The sequence below is a fragment of the Saccoglossus kowalevskii genome, chromosome 12 (assembly GCF_978046115.1).
Source record: "Saccoglossus kowalevskii chromosome 12, keSacKowa6.1, whole genome shotgun sequence".
Classification (NCBI taxonomy): Eukaryota; Metazoa; Hemichordata; class Enteropneusta; family Harrimaniidae; genus Saccoglossus; species Saccoglossus kowalevskii.
The window spans coordinates 3,130,480-3,147,404 of NC_140652.1; the positions used below are offsets into that span (position 1 = coordinate 3,130,480).

General features: G+C 34.7%; 1 protein-coding gene across 1 annotated transcript; it reads left to right on the forward strand.

Annotated features, from left to right (window-relative positions):
* Positions 1 to 15,190: 15,190 nt before the first annotated feature.
* LOC144348016 (uncharacterized) lies at positions 15,191 to 15,811 on the forward strand. The gene has a single exon (XM_078007520.2). The coding sequence runs from the start codon at positions 15,191 to 15,193 to the stop codon at positions 15,809 to 15,811; it is 621 nt and encodes a 206-aa protein (XP_077863646.2).
* Positions 15,812 to 16,925: the final 1,114 nt, after the last annotated feature.

Sequence of the window (16,925 nt, forward strand, 5' to 3'; positions counted from 1 at the left end):
GATAGGGAGATGGCCACACAGGAAATGACTTCTGTGGCAATGCTGTCGCTATGTGTCAGCACTAGCACTTACAAGAAAAAGTCAGGAGAGACAACAGTGACATTCAATGTCCGGAATTTAGAAGAAAAAAAATATACTACAAATGTAAATTTAAATCACCAGAAAATCTGGATACACTGGAAAATCCTCTAATACACTGTATTTTGTTCTGGAAATGCGGCAGGATACACCGTATACAAACTGAAGCAACATTTGTATCGTCTCTTAAATGTGCACCTTGGTCGGTGCACTGGCAGGAATTATGATTAGGATAAATTTTGTCAGACCATGGAAACTTTGTGAATAAAATACGAATGAAAAGTTAAAACCTCAACAGTATTGAAAGCATTGCAAAACAAAAAGAATATGTATAATCATTTCTATTTAGTGCCTGAGTTCGGTTTTACTGCACGGTAGTTGCAACCATTCAGTTGATGTTCTATTGAGTAGTTTTTACTGCACGGTAGTTGCAACCATTCAGTTGATGTTCTATTGAGTAGTTTTTACTGCACGGTAGTTGCAACCATTCAGTTGATGTTCTATTGAGTAGTTTTTACTGCACGGTAGTTGCAACCATTCAGTTGATGTTCTATTGAGTAGTTTTTACTGCACGGTAGTTGCAAACATTCAGTTGATGTTCTATTGAGTAGTTTTTACTGCACGGTAGTTGCAAACATTCAGTTGATGTTCTATTGAGTAGTTTTTACTGCACGGTAGTTGCAAACATTCAGTTGATGTTCTATTGAGTAGTTTTTACTGCACGGTAGTTGCAACCATTCAGTTGATGTTCTATTGAGTAGTTTTTACTGCACGGTAGTTGCAACCATTCAGTTGATGTTCTATTGAGTAGTTTTTACTGCACGGTAGTTGCAACCATTCAGTTGATGTTCTATTGAGTAGTTTTTACTGCACGGTAGTTGCAAACATTCAGTTGATGTTCTATTGAGTAGTTTTTACTGCACGGTAGTTGCAAACATTCAGTTGATGTTCTATTGAGTAGTTTTTACTGCACGGTAGTTGCAACCATTCAGTTGATGTTCTATTGAGTAGTTTTTACTGCACGGTAGTTGCAACCATTCAGTTGATGTTCTATTGAGTAGTTTTTACTGCACGGTAGTTGCAACCATTCAGTTGATGTTCTATTGAGTAGTTTTTACTGCACGGTAGTTGCAACCATTCAGTTGATGTTCTATTGAGTAGTTTTTACTGCACGGTAGTTGCAACCATTCAGTTGATGTTCTATTGAGTAGTTTTTACTGCACGGTAGTTGCAAACATTCAGTTGATGTTCTATTGAGTAGTTTTTACTGCACGGTAGTTGCAAACATTCAGTTGATGTTCTATTGAGTAGTTTTTACTGCACGGTAGTTGCAAACATTCAGTTGATGTTCTATTGAGTAGTTTTTACTGCACGGTAGTTGCAACCATTCAGTTGATGTTCTATTGAGTAGTTTTTACTGCACGGTAGTTGCAACCATTCAGTTGATGTTCTATTGAGTAGTTTTTACTGCACGGTAGTTGCAACCATTCAGTTGATGTTCTATTGAGTAGTTTTTACTGCACGGTAGTTGCAACCATTCAGTTGATGTTCTATTGAGTAGTTTTTACTGCACGGTAGTTGCAAACATTCAGTTGATGTTCTATTGAGTAGTTTTTACTGCACGGTAGTTGCAAACATTCAGTTGATGTTCTATTGAGTAGTTTTTACTGCACGGTAGTTGCAAACATTCAGTTGATGTTCTATTGAGTAGTTTTTACTGCACGGTAGTTGCAACCATTCAGTTGATGTTCTATTGAGTAGTTTTTACTGCACGGTAGTTGCAACCATTCAGTTGATGTTCTATTGAGTAGTTTTTACTGCACGGTAGTTGCAACCATTCAGTTGATGTTCTATTGAGTAGTTTTTACTGCACGGTAGTTGCAACCATTCAGTTGATGTTCTATTGAGTAGTTTTTACTGCACGGTAGTTGCAACCATTCAGTTGATGTTCTATTGAGTAGTTTTTACTGCACGGTAGTTGCAAACATTCAGTTGATGTTCTATTGAGTAGTTTTTACTGCACGGTAGTTGCAACCATTCAGTTGATGTTCTATTGAGTAGTTTTTACTGCACGGTAGTTGCAAACATTCAGTTGATGTTCTATTGAGTAGTTTTTAGACACGCAGTCTAAATAACAAATCAATTATGTGCACCACACTTCAGATGAATTTGGCTTTATATCATAATTTCAGTTTCCGTAAATCAATCTGCGGAAATCATTAAATATAAAATATATACTGTCAAATATTTAGACTGTATTCAATCTAATTGAAGGAAAATTAGAAATCCATATTAACATGATATAAACAGATTGCTTGTACAAACATGTTTTAGTAAGGTTATTAACAATATGCTCACATATTTGTTAGTGTGTATATCACCTCTGGGAAACATTAGCACATAGGGAGGGAGATAAAGCCATTTCCTTATTCAAGATCTTTATATCAAGTTGTCCTTTTGTAAATAATATGTACCACTTGTTGGGGGAATTGTGACCTCATTAATTTAGAAAAATAATAAATGTGTAAAAGGATTCTAATTGGGTATGTTATTAAACTAGCTGTAGAGTTTTTAATATTTTTAGTCAAAACTATCTTTCACCTGCAATCTTTGGTTTCATACATAGGGTGCTACTTTTGTTAGTTCCAGATCGGACGCAGTCCGAAAACAGGGACTTATGGATTGACCTCTTTGCGTGCGTGCGTGCGTGCGTCCGGATCTGTATCTTAGACATGCCTGGACCAATCACAATCATACAGCATACATAATATTATACATATGCACATCAATTTGTTTCACGATCTGGTTCAAGATGGCCGAATGGCGGGCATTTTTGCACTGAAAAATCAAAATTAAGCATTTCCCGGCTGTCTACATATGGATTTTGTTCCAACTTGGTACATAGGTTGGGCATTATGGAATCTTAATGCATGTCATTTTGTTTTTTTAGATAAGATTCAAAATGGCCGACTGAATGAATGAATCCAGTTCTAGTGCCATATATCTGCCATGCTTTGATCAAATTTTATATATTCATTATAAATCATGACATAGATATATTGCTTTGACTATCTGATCCAAAATGGCCAAATTGCAGCCATTTGTGCTTTAAAAATCATCAAAAATCAAGCATTTCTGGCATTCCAGAACTGGATCTTGGCGTTTATGGATGGATGTTATTCAAACTTGGTACATACATTAGAGAGTAGGGGTTCCTGATGCACGTCATTTTATTTTTCAGATCGGATTCAAAATGGCTGACTGGCGGACATTTTGTTTGAATGAATGCGCTTCTAGAGCCCAATCTCTGCTTTGACTGATTATGCTCAAATTTTATATATTAGTCCTTGTATATTTCTAGTTATATGTAATTCTAGTCTTTGTATATTTCTAGTTGTATGTATTTCTGGTCTTTGTATATTTCTAGCTATATATATTTCTAGTTATAGGTATTTCTGGTCTTTGTATATTTCTAGTTATATGTATTTCTAGTCTTTGTATATTTCTAGTTATATGTCTTTCTAGTCTTTGTATATTTCTAGTTATATGTATTTCTAGTCTTTGTATATTTCTAGTTATATGTATTTCTAGTCTTTGTATATTTCTAGTTGTATGTATTTCCGGTCTTTGTATATTTCTAGCTATATATATTTCTAGTTATAGGTATTTCTGGTCTTTGTATATTTCTAGTTATATGTATTTCTAGTCTTTGTATATTTCTAGTTATATGTCTTTCTAGTCTTTGTATATTTCTAGTTATATGTATTTCTAGTCTTTGTATATTTCTAGTTATATGTATTTCTAGTCTTTGTATATTTCTAGTTATATGTATTTCTAGTCTTTGTATATTTCTAGTTATATGTATTTCTAGTCTTTGTATATTTCTAGTTATATGTATTTCTAGTCTTTGCATATTTCTAGTTATATGTATTTCTTGTCTTTGTATATTTCTAGTTATATGTATTTCTTGTCTTTGTATATTTATATACAGTTATATGTATTTCTTGTCTTTGTATATTTCTAGTTGTATGTATTTCTAGTCTTTGTATATTTCTAGTTATATGTATTTCTAGTCTTTGTATATTTCTAGTTATATGTATTTCTAGTCTTTGTATATTTCTAGTTATATGTATTTCTAGTCTTTGTATATTTCTAGTTATATGTATTTCTAGTCTTTGTATATTTCTAGTTATATGTATTTCTAGTCTTTGTATATTTCTAGTTATATGTATTTCTAGTCTTTGTATATTTCTAGTTATATGTATTTCTGGTCTTTGTATATTTCTAGTTATATGTATTTCTGGTCTTTGTATATTTCTAGTTATATGTATTTCTAGTTTTTGTATATTTCTAGTTATATGTATTTCTAGTTTTTGTATATTTCTAGTTATATGTATTTCTAGTTTTTGTATATTTCTAGTTATATGTATTTCTAGTCTTTGTATATTTCTAGTTATATGTATTTCTGGTCTTTGTATATTTCTAGTTATATGTATTTCTGGTCTTTGTATATTTCTAGTTATATGTATTTCTAGTCTTTGTATATTTCTAGTTATATGTATTTCTAGTCTTTGTATATTTCTAGTTATATGTATTTCTAGTCTTTGTATATTTCTAGTTATATGTATTTCTAGTCTTTGTATATTTCTAGTTATATGTATTTCTAGTCTTTGTATATTTCTAGTTATATGTATTTCTAGTCTTTGTATATTTCTAGTTATATGTCTTTCTAGTCTTTGTATATTTCTAGTTATATGTATTTCTAGTCTTTGTATATTTCTAGTTATATGTATTTCTAGTCTTTGTATATTTCTAGTTGTATGTATTTCCGGTCTTTGTATATTTCTAGCTATATATATTTCTAGTTATAGGTATTTCTGGTCTTTGTATATTTCTAGTTATATGTATTTCTAGTCTTTGTATATTTCTAGTTATATGTCTTTCTAGTCTTTGTATATTTCTAGTTATATGTATTTCTAGTCTTTGTATATTTCTAGTTATATGTATTTCTAGTCTTTGTATATTTCTAGTTATATGTATTTCTAGTCTTTGTATATTTCTAGTTATATGTATTTCTAGTCTTTGTATATTTCTAGTTATATGTATTTCTAGTCTTTGCATATTTCTAGTTATATGTATTTCTTGTCTTTGTATATTTCTAGTTATATGTATTTCTTGTCTTTGTATATTTATATACAGTTATATGTATTTCTTGTCTTTGTATATTTCTAGTTGTATGTATTTCTAGTCTTTGTATATTTCTAGTTATATGTATTTCTAGTCTTTGTATATTTCTAGTTATATGTATTTCTAGTCTTTGTATATTTCTAGTTATATGTATTTCTAGTCTTTGTATATTTCTAGTTATATGTATTTCTAGTCTTTGTATATTTCTAGTTATATGTATTTCTAGTCTTTGTATATTTCTAGTTATATGTATTTCTAGTCTTTGTATATTTCTAGTTATATGTATTTCTGGTCTTTGTATATTTCTAGTTATATGTATTTCTGGTCTTTGTATATTTCTAGTTATATGTATTTCTAGTTTTTGTATATTTCTAGTTATATGTATTTCTAGTTTTTGTATATTTCTAGTTATATGTATTTCTAGTTTTTGTATATTTCTAGTTATATGTATTTCTAGTCTTTGTATATTTCTAGTTATATGTATTTCTGGTCTTTGTATATTTCTAGTTATATGTATTTCTGGTCTTTGTATATTTCTAGTTATATGTATTTCTAGTCTTTGTATATTTCTAGTTATATGTATTTCTAGTCTTTGTATATTTCTAGTTATATGTATTTCTAGTCTTTGTATATTTCTAGTTATATGTATTTCTAGTCTTTGTATATTTCTAGTTATATGTATTTCTAGTCTTTGTATATTTCTAGTTATATGTATTTCTAGTCTTTGTATATTTCTAGTTATATGTATTTCTAGTCTTTGTATATTTCTAGTTATATGTATTTCTAGTCTTTGTATATTTCTAGTTATATGTATTTCTAGTCTTTGTATATTTATATATAGTTATATGTATTTCTTGTCTTTGTATATTTCTAGTTATATGTATTTCTAGTTTTTGCAATATTCTTTTCAGTTTCCTTTTTATTTTCACTTTATTGTCGGGTTTGTCTTTCATTGCTTTATTATTTTTATTCTATTTTATTTAATTTTTATTAATTATTATAATATTTTATTAGTTGGCCGTTTGATATATGCTTTTAATTTTACTTGTTGAAGTTATTCTATGTTTTAGAAATTTCTGCCAAAAGAGGCCACGATTTTTTTTTACAGTTTTCAGTTAAAAATATATAAATAAAATAAACCGAAGGAACATCAGAGTCGACTAGTGGTGTTGAAAAATTCAATTTAAATAGCGTAAATAGCAAATGAAAAAAAGTAGAAAAATCTAGGGTCCCTTTTTTGTGGTGGACCAACTAGCATATACCTCTCGTTCTCCCTCCGATACTGCCTTGTAGTTTTTTCCTGGAAACAACACGGAGCCCCAACGAAATTGGACGGTGGTAACATTTAAAACATAAAAAATAGTGATATAGTTTTTGACAGTTCAAAGTACAAAAACTTTTTATTCTGATCACCGTAAATATAAATTCTGTGCCAGTGGCACTAAATTAGTTTGGTAAAATGTATTGTTATGTCGCTTTTCGTGATACTCCGGATAAACAGCCTGCAAACTACGTCTCCAAAGTCCGACTCACTCTCCACACAGAGGGCGTTTGCTCGCTGCATGCTTTACGCATACACACGTACAGTGACTTCACCACATAAGGATTTGCATTACAATAGCCATGACGTGGTTTTTGGTTTGCGAAAAAAAATTCTGACATTTGAGTTCCTATATTTCATTTTGCATAATCATTTCAAAGTTTAAATGCATGCGAGCGCACTGCAAGGGGTTGTTTTTCAATGAACCACCGAGGCAAGTATCGTTCTAAGAAAGTTTCAAAACTTCGAAATTTCTTCCAGGAGCGTGGAATGCACGAATTGTAGAATTTATTTTCGTTAAGCAGCTTTCCTTTCCTGAGATACACCTCCAAGTAAATGGCGGAATAACAAGTCTTGCCCTGTGTTCTAAAAGCAGTCCCTAATATTAAAACCATTGATACGTATTTAATTGTTTCGTGTGGGCTCATATTATGCATTTATATGGGCTGTTGGAGTTGACGGTACGGTTTTTGAATAAAAAATCAGTACAATCGATAATCCACCTGGATACTTTAAATGACAGCGGGATATGTTTGAGCGACTAGGTCAGGAAATATTTTGAACAAACAGCTGCTATATCGGTTATCTGGGCAGTAAAGATTCGAGTCCGTACATTGCCTCCTACAAAATGTATAGAATAAATTCGAAAATAATTATTAGGCTTTCAGTTATCACCTCGCCGAATCAATGGAATGAAATTAACATCCAAAAGTCGGGAATATTTCGCGATATTTTTTTTCTTGAGTGCATTGGAAGAATATCATGAGCATCGCAATACCAGTTAACCCTTTTTTTTATGGCCTGTGGGTTCGAATCTAGAAATAATATGCTTGTCGCTCGCCCCGGGGTCACCCTATATTAAAACCTTACACCATGTGCATTCTTGCTAAATAATAATAGGCCCCTAGGTCTGGCAGCACATTGGCAAACCATACCCCTATTGCGGACGCAATGTAAATTTAGTGCCCCCTACAGCAGACATATCACTGTGGACATATTGACGAAAAATTGCAGACATATATTGAAAACATCCTACTCCTATTGCGAGCATTCTCAGCCGTTTTCTGCACTCAAGTGGAGTGCGAATCAACTCAAACAAGCTACTTATGGTTGCTGTGTAATGCAACTCATGTTGGTATCATTCGATGTTGTATGGGTCTGCTAATTTTGGGCCTAGGGCGGTGTATGGGAGTGGTTGTTGCAAGAGGGGACCTCCAGCGGGCGCAGCAACCCTGTGGGGGATACAGGAATACGCTTCGGTTGAACTTGATGGCAGAATAAAAAGTCAAATGTGGATGCAAATATATGTTTGGAACTGCGCATGTTTGGGCCTCTGCTTCAAAATACCCGCGTAGATGGGTTCATATTGCTCTGGTGTTTCGATTTTCACAGGATTTAACCAGTTTTAGCTCGAATAAAGATAATGCAAGTCGATCGATAGTTTCTACCGATATCATGCTTGAGTTGTGTGAAGCGGATGGACAGGCGACAGGGTGCTAAGAAATCACTTAACAATGTGCAAGATATTATTGTTTTGTTCCATGAAATCGATCCTAGCAATATACCATGATTTGTTGCTAGATACTTGTCGAAATTACCGCCTATTACTATGGGTCACGTAGATTTCTCGTTGTTGCTAAAAGACAATAGCCAGTCGAAGTGTGATATTCAGATACTCAAGCAATCTGTAGGTGTGATCAACAAGTGTTTCATGGATGTCTTTAATGATATTCGTTATATTAAAAACAAGCTCTGTCTGTCAGTGTCCACCGAATTCACATTTACCTCCTGACTGTCAGCCTGAAATTCACGCTACCTTGCCGTCAATTCGACCTATTGTTAACGACCAGATACGTAATGAGGTACAAACACGTGTAAATGATGAACAACATGGTGATGGTTCAGATGGTTTCACAATACAACGCAGTCGTCGTCACCAATATAGACACCGTTGCTATGCGCGTGCACTTGTCGATGGAACAACGATATACGTATACATGATTCATCTGCAAACCCCGTATTCAATGTCACTTATTACTCAACTCGTGATATAACTTTCGCTAAAGTGCATGTCACTATGTAATGAACGTGATTGTGTGAAATTGTAGGCAGACGATATCAGTGGTTGTTATGACAACGAACATTTAACTCCTTCAAACATTGTGTTATCGATGCTTTTGTTTTTATTTCATGTAAACCACTTGTGTATTGCTTTTCCTGTTCCTCAGAAAATAAATGTTATACGTAAGCACAACCTGGATCTAGAATCTTTTAGTTTTGCTGACACTCCCTATTTATGTCGGAAATCCGTGTCACACTATGGCGACATTGAAAGTAATTCCAACTGAAAGATTGCCTATACAAGCAGATACACTTTCCAATTTAAGTATCCCATCCCAGAAACCAATCTAAAGCCAAACTATGAACACATGATCAGACCACTGCTGATTCATTCGACAATAACTTGTCATGTTATTGTTCTTTGACACATTGTCACCTGTTTTATTCTATGTTGTCTTCCATCCATCATACTGTTGTCATTATGCGGAGTACACTTATTTTTGTTGGTACGGCATAAGGGTATACAGCTTCTAAAGCAATACACCCATCATCCGACATGACGTGCTAAGAGAACATAGTTGAAGTGACGGGGAGGGTTATCAGTGCTAAATGTTTTAATTGTAATCTTTTAGAAACACTGTTCTGAACATGCCGCTATGTAGATAATATATTCGCTGGTAAAAATGCCTTTTTCGGATTATGACAATCACAGAAAGCTTATATACTAGTTTTGATGATAACTAGGCTGAAAGAAGAAGATTATCGATTTTTCACATTCTAATAATTGACAACCATATCTTTTCAGACTAGTTTGATGCATATTTTTATCATGTTTATTAGACTACTTTATTCTAATGATTCTTGTATTCAGCACAAGCATAATAACATTTAGTATCTTCATCTTTCAATTCTGCAGTTTCTGTGTAATAAATATTTAAATAGTGAAAGATCATCCGTTAATTTCAACATTTTTCAAATAGAACACACCAAATATACGGTATGCGAGGTATTATGTGACGTCACCTACTTGTAGGCACGTGGTCACCGGATTGTGCATACCCTTAAAGTCAACGTATTGGAATGGGAATATATACTTACCATTTGCAAGAAGGTACAGCTAAAATAAATAAATACTAAATTACATGTTATATATAATGTCTATTGAAATTGAACGAGTTATTTGTATTTGAATATGTCATGTTGCAAAATAAAACCAATATTAAAAATAAAAATTTTTGATTGAACCCACGTCGAAATTCACACACACTTCACTCTGATTATGTCGTAGAATTGCCATGGATTTTTTAGAAAAGGTTTCTTTGTGTACAAATTGACTACTCATTGAGTTTTGGAAGTTGTGTGCCAAGGGAACAGACATTCTGGGAATGATTTTTTTTTTATCGATAAATCATACGAATTGTCATGAAATGTTCAGGAGTGGTTATCCAACAGCCAATAATATTTTTTGGAAAGAACAGAATCTGGTTGCCAAGGAAACAACAATTATTTTTCATTTATAGTTCATGGGCAAATTATTAATTATAGAGGGATTTGTTTCTATAATTTTATTTTACTGAGATAACTAGCCCAGAATTGACTTAAGATTCTATAATGATCAATCAGATTTGATCGGATTTCTCTGGTGTCACTACAAACATACTCGACTATCGAAAACATTTACCGAGTCTATAAGGAGAACCGGCTTGATATCCATCAATATAGAAGTAAACCGACCAATACCTAACTTGAAAATTACAGCGAATCACATTTTCCCTCTGTGACTGCGTACAGTTATTGATTATTTTTGCGCACTCACCCCAATGTCAATTCTGAAATAATTATGTTATTATTATTTACATGCGTGCGTTATTAAAACTATAGGCACAATTTTAAATGATTGAAATTCAAGGCTAGTGAAACATTTAATATGTAGTTAATTCTAAATGTTTTGAATGTATGTTGATATCATGTATCATTGCCATGAGTATAATATCAGGGGGAAATTCTTCTCCTCTAGGTTCTCTACACGTGTCAAGGGGAAATCTCGTCTCTCCCTCTATCGCGTCCCCTCGAGGTACGGGATCGGGGAAGTCACTTAAACCTTACAGTCAAATAAGACACACACAACGAAATACGTTTCAGCTCTCGTCTTAGTCGGTCAATCGAGCACTCTATAAGACACAGCGCCCTGGGGGAAAATCCCCAAGATTATCGCAAGGCTGAACCAAGACTCTCCAGGACTGGACTTAGACTGCGTCTATCGTGGAGTACTCGCCAAGACCAACTCAAAACTCTCTTTATTCATTTTCAAAACTCTAACCAATTACAAAACAGTATTAAGACTCTAGGGCGTAACATTCAATCATAAAGCCAATCACACTAAGTACTGAACACGCCATATATTTTGATTAATCGTTCACTACATTAATAACTACGAATACCAACTGTCAGAAATAGTAGTCAGAATAGCGACGGTTATCTCGTAATTAGTTCCAAATCACTGAGCCAAGTTCCGTCCAAAACTTCAAATAGGTCTAAACGATGACAGACATAACACAGCAATTCGCTAATAATCAGCTAATTAAGTCGATTAACAGATACGCAAAAACAATTTCATGACAATAATAACATTGAGTATTCATGATTCAAATATCACATCACATGTGAAACAGTATAAAAAATACCTAGTATCATGCTTTTATGAACAGCTACTTATGTTTTACGGAGTTTTTGTATTTTACGTTTTTTAATGTTTATTTGTTGTAAGGAACATTTTACTTCAATCGTGTTGAAAATTGTCTGTAAATTTGAAGAGTTATGTTAAAATAAAATTTGATAGCTTTTTAAGCTTTCGCTGAAAATCATTGAATTCCATATATTTGTTTCTCATGGATATGTATATGACTTGTTACGTTAGTATGTTTGTCTATTGTTTTTCAAATAAATATTTTGTGTTTCCCATACACGGATCATAGTTGGCACCATGTACGATAGAATATACGCATTGCTATAATGTTACTTTTACTTACATCTATTTCTTGAATAATATCTTTCTTTCACCCCTACAATTTAAAAAAAAAACATGCAGCAAGCGTTAGATTGGATAGGTGTTTTTTTCCAAACCGAACTCGCTATGACCATTAACAGATTGAAGGGTTGTATGTATCCATCAGTTAGGGTGATATTATAGATCATTGTCATGCCGCTCGTGCATATATGGAGAGAATTGTGCAATATCTCGTGGTATACCCGCCTCCGGCAGTGGTTTATTGCTATTATATTACACCAACTTCATTTCTGTAGCATTTTCGACACTCTCGGCCTTTTTATAAAATAAGAAAGAGTCGTTTTCGAACGACGTGTAATGAGCAGCGGCTGGTCGACACGGTGATCAGATAAAATGGGCCAGTGGCGAATCCAGAGGGGGGCCAGGGGGGGCCATGCCCCCCCAAATAAAACGCATGACAATTCATATCATTTGGATAATACGCATAGCTTCTCTGCGATTTACGCTCCGTATATCATAAGCAAAGCTCCAATACATTTTGCCGGATCCGCCACTGAAATGGGCCCTGGAACCAGTATTTAATTTCTTATCACACACTCGCGCTCAGTACACAGAAACGCACAGAACAGCAAGTTTAGATATCATCACAATCAAAGGAAGTTTATTTCTACAACACAAGAAACTAGAAAATAATTAGAAATTGAATAAACTGAACAAGCTCAACGCTTAATTTACATATGAATAGCTGTGAATAAATTATCATCAGCAGAAATTACCGGCAGCGCGCACTGTGCGCCATTTTTGAAAACATGTGCTGTGGACTTATTATCGTTGTCAAATTTTCTATTTTGTGTTTGTTATGCTGACATTAATTGGTCCACTAAAGGTGCAGTTATGGAACAAAGCAGATGCTGCTTGTGTACTTTGATTGTGGGTATTAGAAATAGAAGCGGTGCCAGATTCTGCGGGAGTTGCTCCAGACGCTACTATGCCGGTGTTTTTGGGGGTACGGATGCCGTTGTCGGAAACATCAGCTTCGATCGCTACGGTCACTTCTCTATCAGAGGATTTGTTTTTATACCAAAAACTGCGAGAAAGGATACTGGACATTCCTTGACTCTGATTATTTGTGAGTTTGTTGGTGTAAGACCGAAACACATAATGTGTCTGGTTTCAACTCCTGCCGAATCTAACATGTAGTGCACGCAGTTGCCCTAACATAATGATGTGTATGAATTGTCAACAAATTTGCTGCTATCGAAATCTCTTTCATCATAGATCTCAATTTATTTTCACGAATACCAGACTGTGTCAGTGGGTGTTACATTTACACTCAGACTAGTAATTACTAGTCTGAGATTTACACGGGGCTGCTGAAACAATGCATTTTGCAATTTGGACAAATACATTTTGAAATGCTGCAACGGGACAATTTTCGCCGCCGGTAGCATGCATTTTAGCCTGTGTTTCGAAATCGTGAAGGTAAATTTTATTAAAATTGGCAAAGCGTTTCTTTCTTTCCGTCTGGACTATTTCTCCGGTTTCTGCAAGAGAATCTTGCTCTGACAGCTCCCGAACATGATACTCGGCCATGTCTATGTTGCAGACAACGAAAACATGTCGCAAAGAATAGCATGCAAAAATTGTAGGTTGTACAATTTTTTTTTATTTAACCACTGCCAAAATAAAAAATGTATATAATATCTTCATGCTATCAATATTACCCCAAAATTTCCCTAATATTTAAATGCCCTTCCCTTTATTTGTTTACGAATTGAACTTTTATTCATATTCTGGGGCCTTATTTGGAACACCATAACTGTACATTATGCTCTATTTAACCATGGCTTGCATAAATTAAAACAGTCTCCCAACCAATCACAATGATGCATTGATGGCAGTGATACACTGGTATAATATAATAGAAGTTGGATCACGGTATTCTTTAAAGGGCGGCAGTCGTCGTGCCGCGTCCTGTTCAATATGGGACTCATAGCGACGTATACAACGCGTGTAAAATAAATTGTTTATTTACATGAAATTCGAACACGCGCTGCGCGACGACCACCGCGCTTTAAGAATTTCTTCAATGTTTGTTTTTGTTCGGGGTCTAAATCGACTCCGGCCATGTCTACGTTAAAATTGTTTACGTTTCCTCCACGGTAATTATTGTGTTCAATTTCGTTCAATATGAAACGGAATCGTCACTTTATTGTTAGCTATTTCTACCTTGACATAAATCCTGCCTCTTGCCTGACCACGTGACTCAGGTCAATCATCTCCGGCCGCATAGCGTTGTCGGCGTATCTAAAATAGAACAAGGGTTGACAACTCTGTTCTATACGAGTCAGCAAAATTTGCCCCTCAAAATGCAGGATATAGCGTTTCAGAGAGTCTAAATTTCCAAATGTTTAAGGGGAGCTTGCGCGGACCCTAGTAAAGTTGCGCGACGGATAGTGAGCAGCCCCCCACCCCCAATGCGTGTCTGTGGGTAAATAAGCCAATAAAATGTCAGAAACAGAGCTCAAACATACCACAGAATTCGTCCTTTAAAAAAGAATTGCACGTTTCACATCAAGTATATTATTGTTTTCCGAACTCTATTCAAAGGTGCTGGTTACGGATCTCAATACTGATATATTAATGGGATTTTAATGACCTGTTACGCAATAATGGGTGAACGTGAAGTTAATTATAGTATATTCCTGTTTTCTTGTGGTATATTCCTTTTTGAGAGCACATTATTTACTAATAGCAATTTGATGAATATGTTGTGTTGCGTATATGCATAGAATCTGTCATCCCCACTTTTAGTTTATTCGCCCCTTCCATTCATTCGCCATTATAACCCAATTATATATAATTAAAAATAATTAAAATTATAAAAAAATCATCGTCGGCTTCGTGTGATTTGGACTGTTTACCCACTAATATATTTGTAATTTACTTTACTATGCAAGTTAATTTGACAACAGCGCCATCTACGTTACTTAGTAACCATGCTATTTTTAGATTATGCTAATAAAGCTGTTCTGTACATGGCTGCCATTTTTGGATTGATTATTATGTAGTCTGCTGGTCAATTCTTTTAAATACACAGCACATTTTGGCGACGAGGATGCTGGATTTTACTACCAAATACTGAGTAAAGATACAGAGTGAACCAAGAGCTGAGTGGAACTGAATTTCAGGCATTTCTTAAATATTTTTTTTGCCACAAAAGAAGAAAGTGACTGTGCAACCAAAACAGTAACCTACAGTCTCAGGTCAGTTATAACCACTTGTAGTAAGCTGTAAATCGCATTTAAACCATAACCATGGCAGATCCAGTACCAGTAGCACAACAGCCACAGGCCCAAGCAATGCAACAAGCAATAGTAGTGACTGGGCAGCTTGGTAGAATTGATTCCTTTGATGAAAGTTTGGAAGACTGGCAATCGTACATAGAGAAGCTGAAACATTACTTTACTGCTAATGACATTCTAGAGCCCAAGAAATTGACAGGTTTACTTAGCCTCATGGGTCCAAAGATGTATGCTCTTCTTAGAAATCTGCTCTCTCCCGATAGACCAACTGACAAAACATTTGATCAAGTTGTGGATATTTTGGAAAAACATCTGTCTCCCAAGCCATTGATAATAGCAGAGAGGTTCCGTTTCTTCAAACGAGACCAACACGTAGGTGAATCTGTCAATAGCTATGTTGCTGAATTCAGAAGGCTAGCTAAGTCCTGTGATTTTGGCAACTATTTAAATGACGCCTTGCGTGACAGATTGGTGTGTGGTTTGCGAATGGATGCAATACAAAAGCGCTTACTGAGGGAAGACAAAATAGCCCTTAATACTGCCATAGAGATCGCTGTAGACAAGGATCAACTAGAAGTGAAAGGACAGGCAAGAGTAGAAACATCCATAAATAAAGTAAATCATCAAGGGTAGAAAAGTTCATGTCTTAGATGAGAATGTTGATAGTGATGAAAGTGATATTCTGGGAACTATTCATGAAGTCAATGTTATTGACAAACCACGCAGTCAACCAATATGGATTACCCCACTGGTAGAAGGTAAATCTATCCAAATGGAATTGGATACTGGTGCGTCTGTGTCATTAATTTGTAATGATGACTACGAGAAATACTTCAAAGGAATGAGGTTGAGAAAAAGTTCCATCACTTTAAAAGCATTCAATGGTCATCAGAGGGAAAATAGATGTAACTGTAGACTACAAGGGTAAGACACACTGCCTAGAATTGTATGTGCATAATGACAGTGAAAGAAATCCAATATTTGGACGCGCATGGCTGTACAAAATACAACTCAACTGGCAAGATCAAATCAGTAAGAAGTACATCCAGTACCAAACCAAGTAAGTCTACCACATCTATTGACACAAAATTAAAACCCTTGTTAGATAAATACTCAGAAATTGTCCCGAGATGAAAGGGATCAAAGCAAAACTAGTAGTTGATGAAAATGCCCAGCCAAAATTTTGTAAGCCACGGCAAGTACCCTATGCAATTCGACCAAAAGTTGAAGCTGAACTTGACCGACTGGAAGAGGAAGGAATCGTCTCCAAAGTCAATTACCGTGAATGGGCAACCCCTATAGTACCAGTTGCGAAAAAGAATGGTACAGTACGTATCTGTGGTGATAAAGTGACTGTCAATCCTGTGTTACAAGTTGACCAATACCCATTGCCCAGAATTGAAGATATATTTTCTGAGCTTGCAGGTGGTCAAAAGTTCACTCGAATGGATTTACATCAAGCATACCACCAGATGGAATTGGATGATGAATCAAAGAAATTTCTCACAATTAACACATCAAAGGGACTTTACAGATACAATCGCCTTGTATTTGGCATTGCCTCAGCACAAGCAATTTGGCAGCGTTCCATTGAACAAATTCTACAAGGAACAGATCGTACAAAATGCATAATAGATGACATGGTCATTACAGGCAAAGATGATGATGAACATTTAGCTAATATTGAAGCTGTATTGCAACGACTGCAAGAATACAATCTACGAGCTAATCTTAGTAAATGTAAATT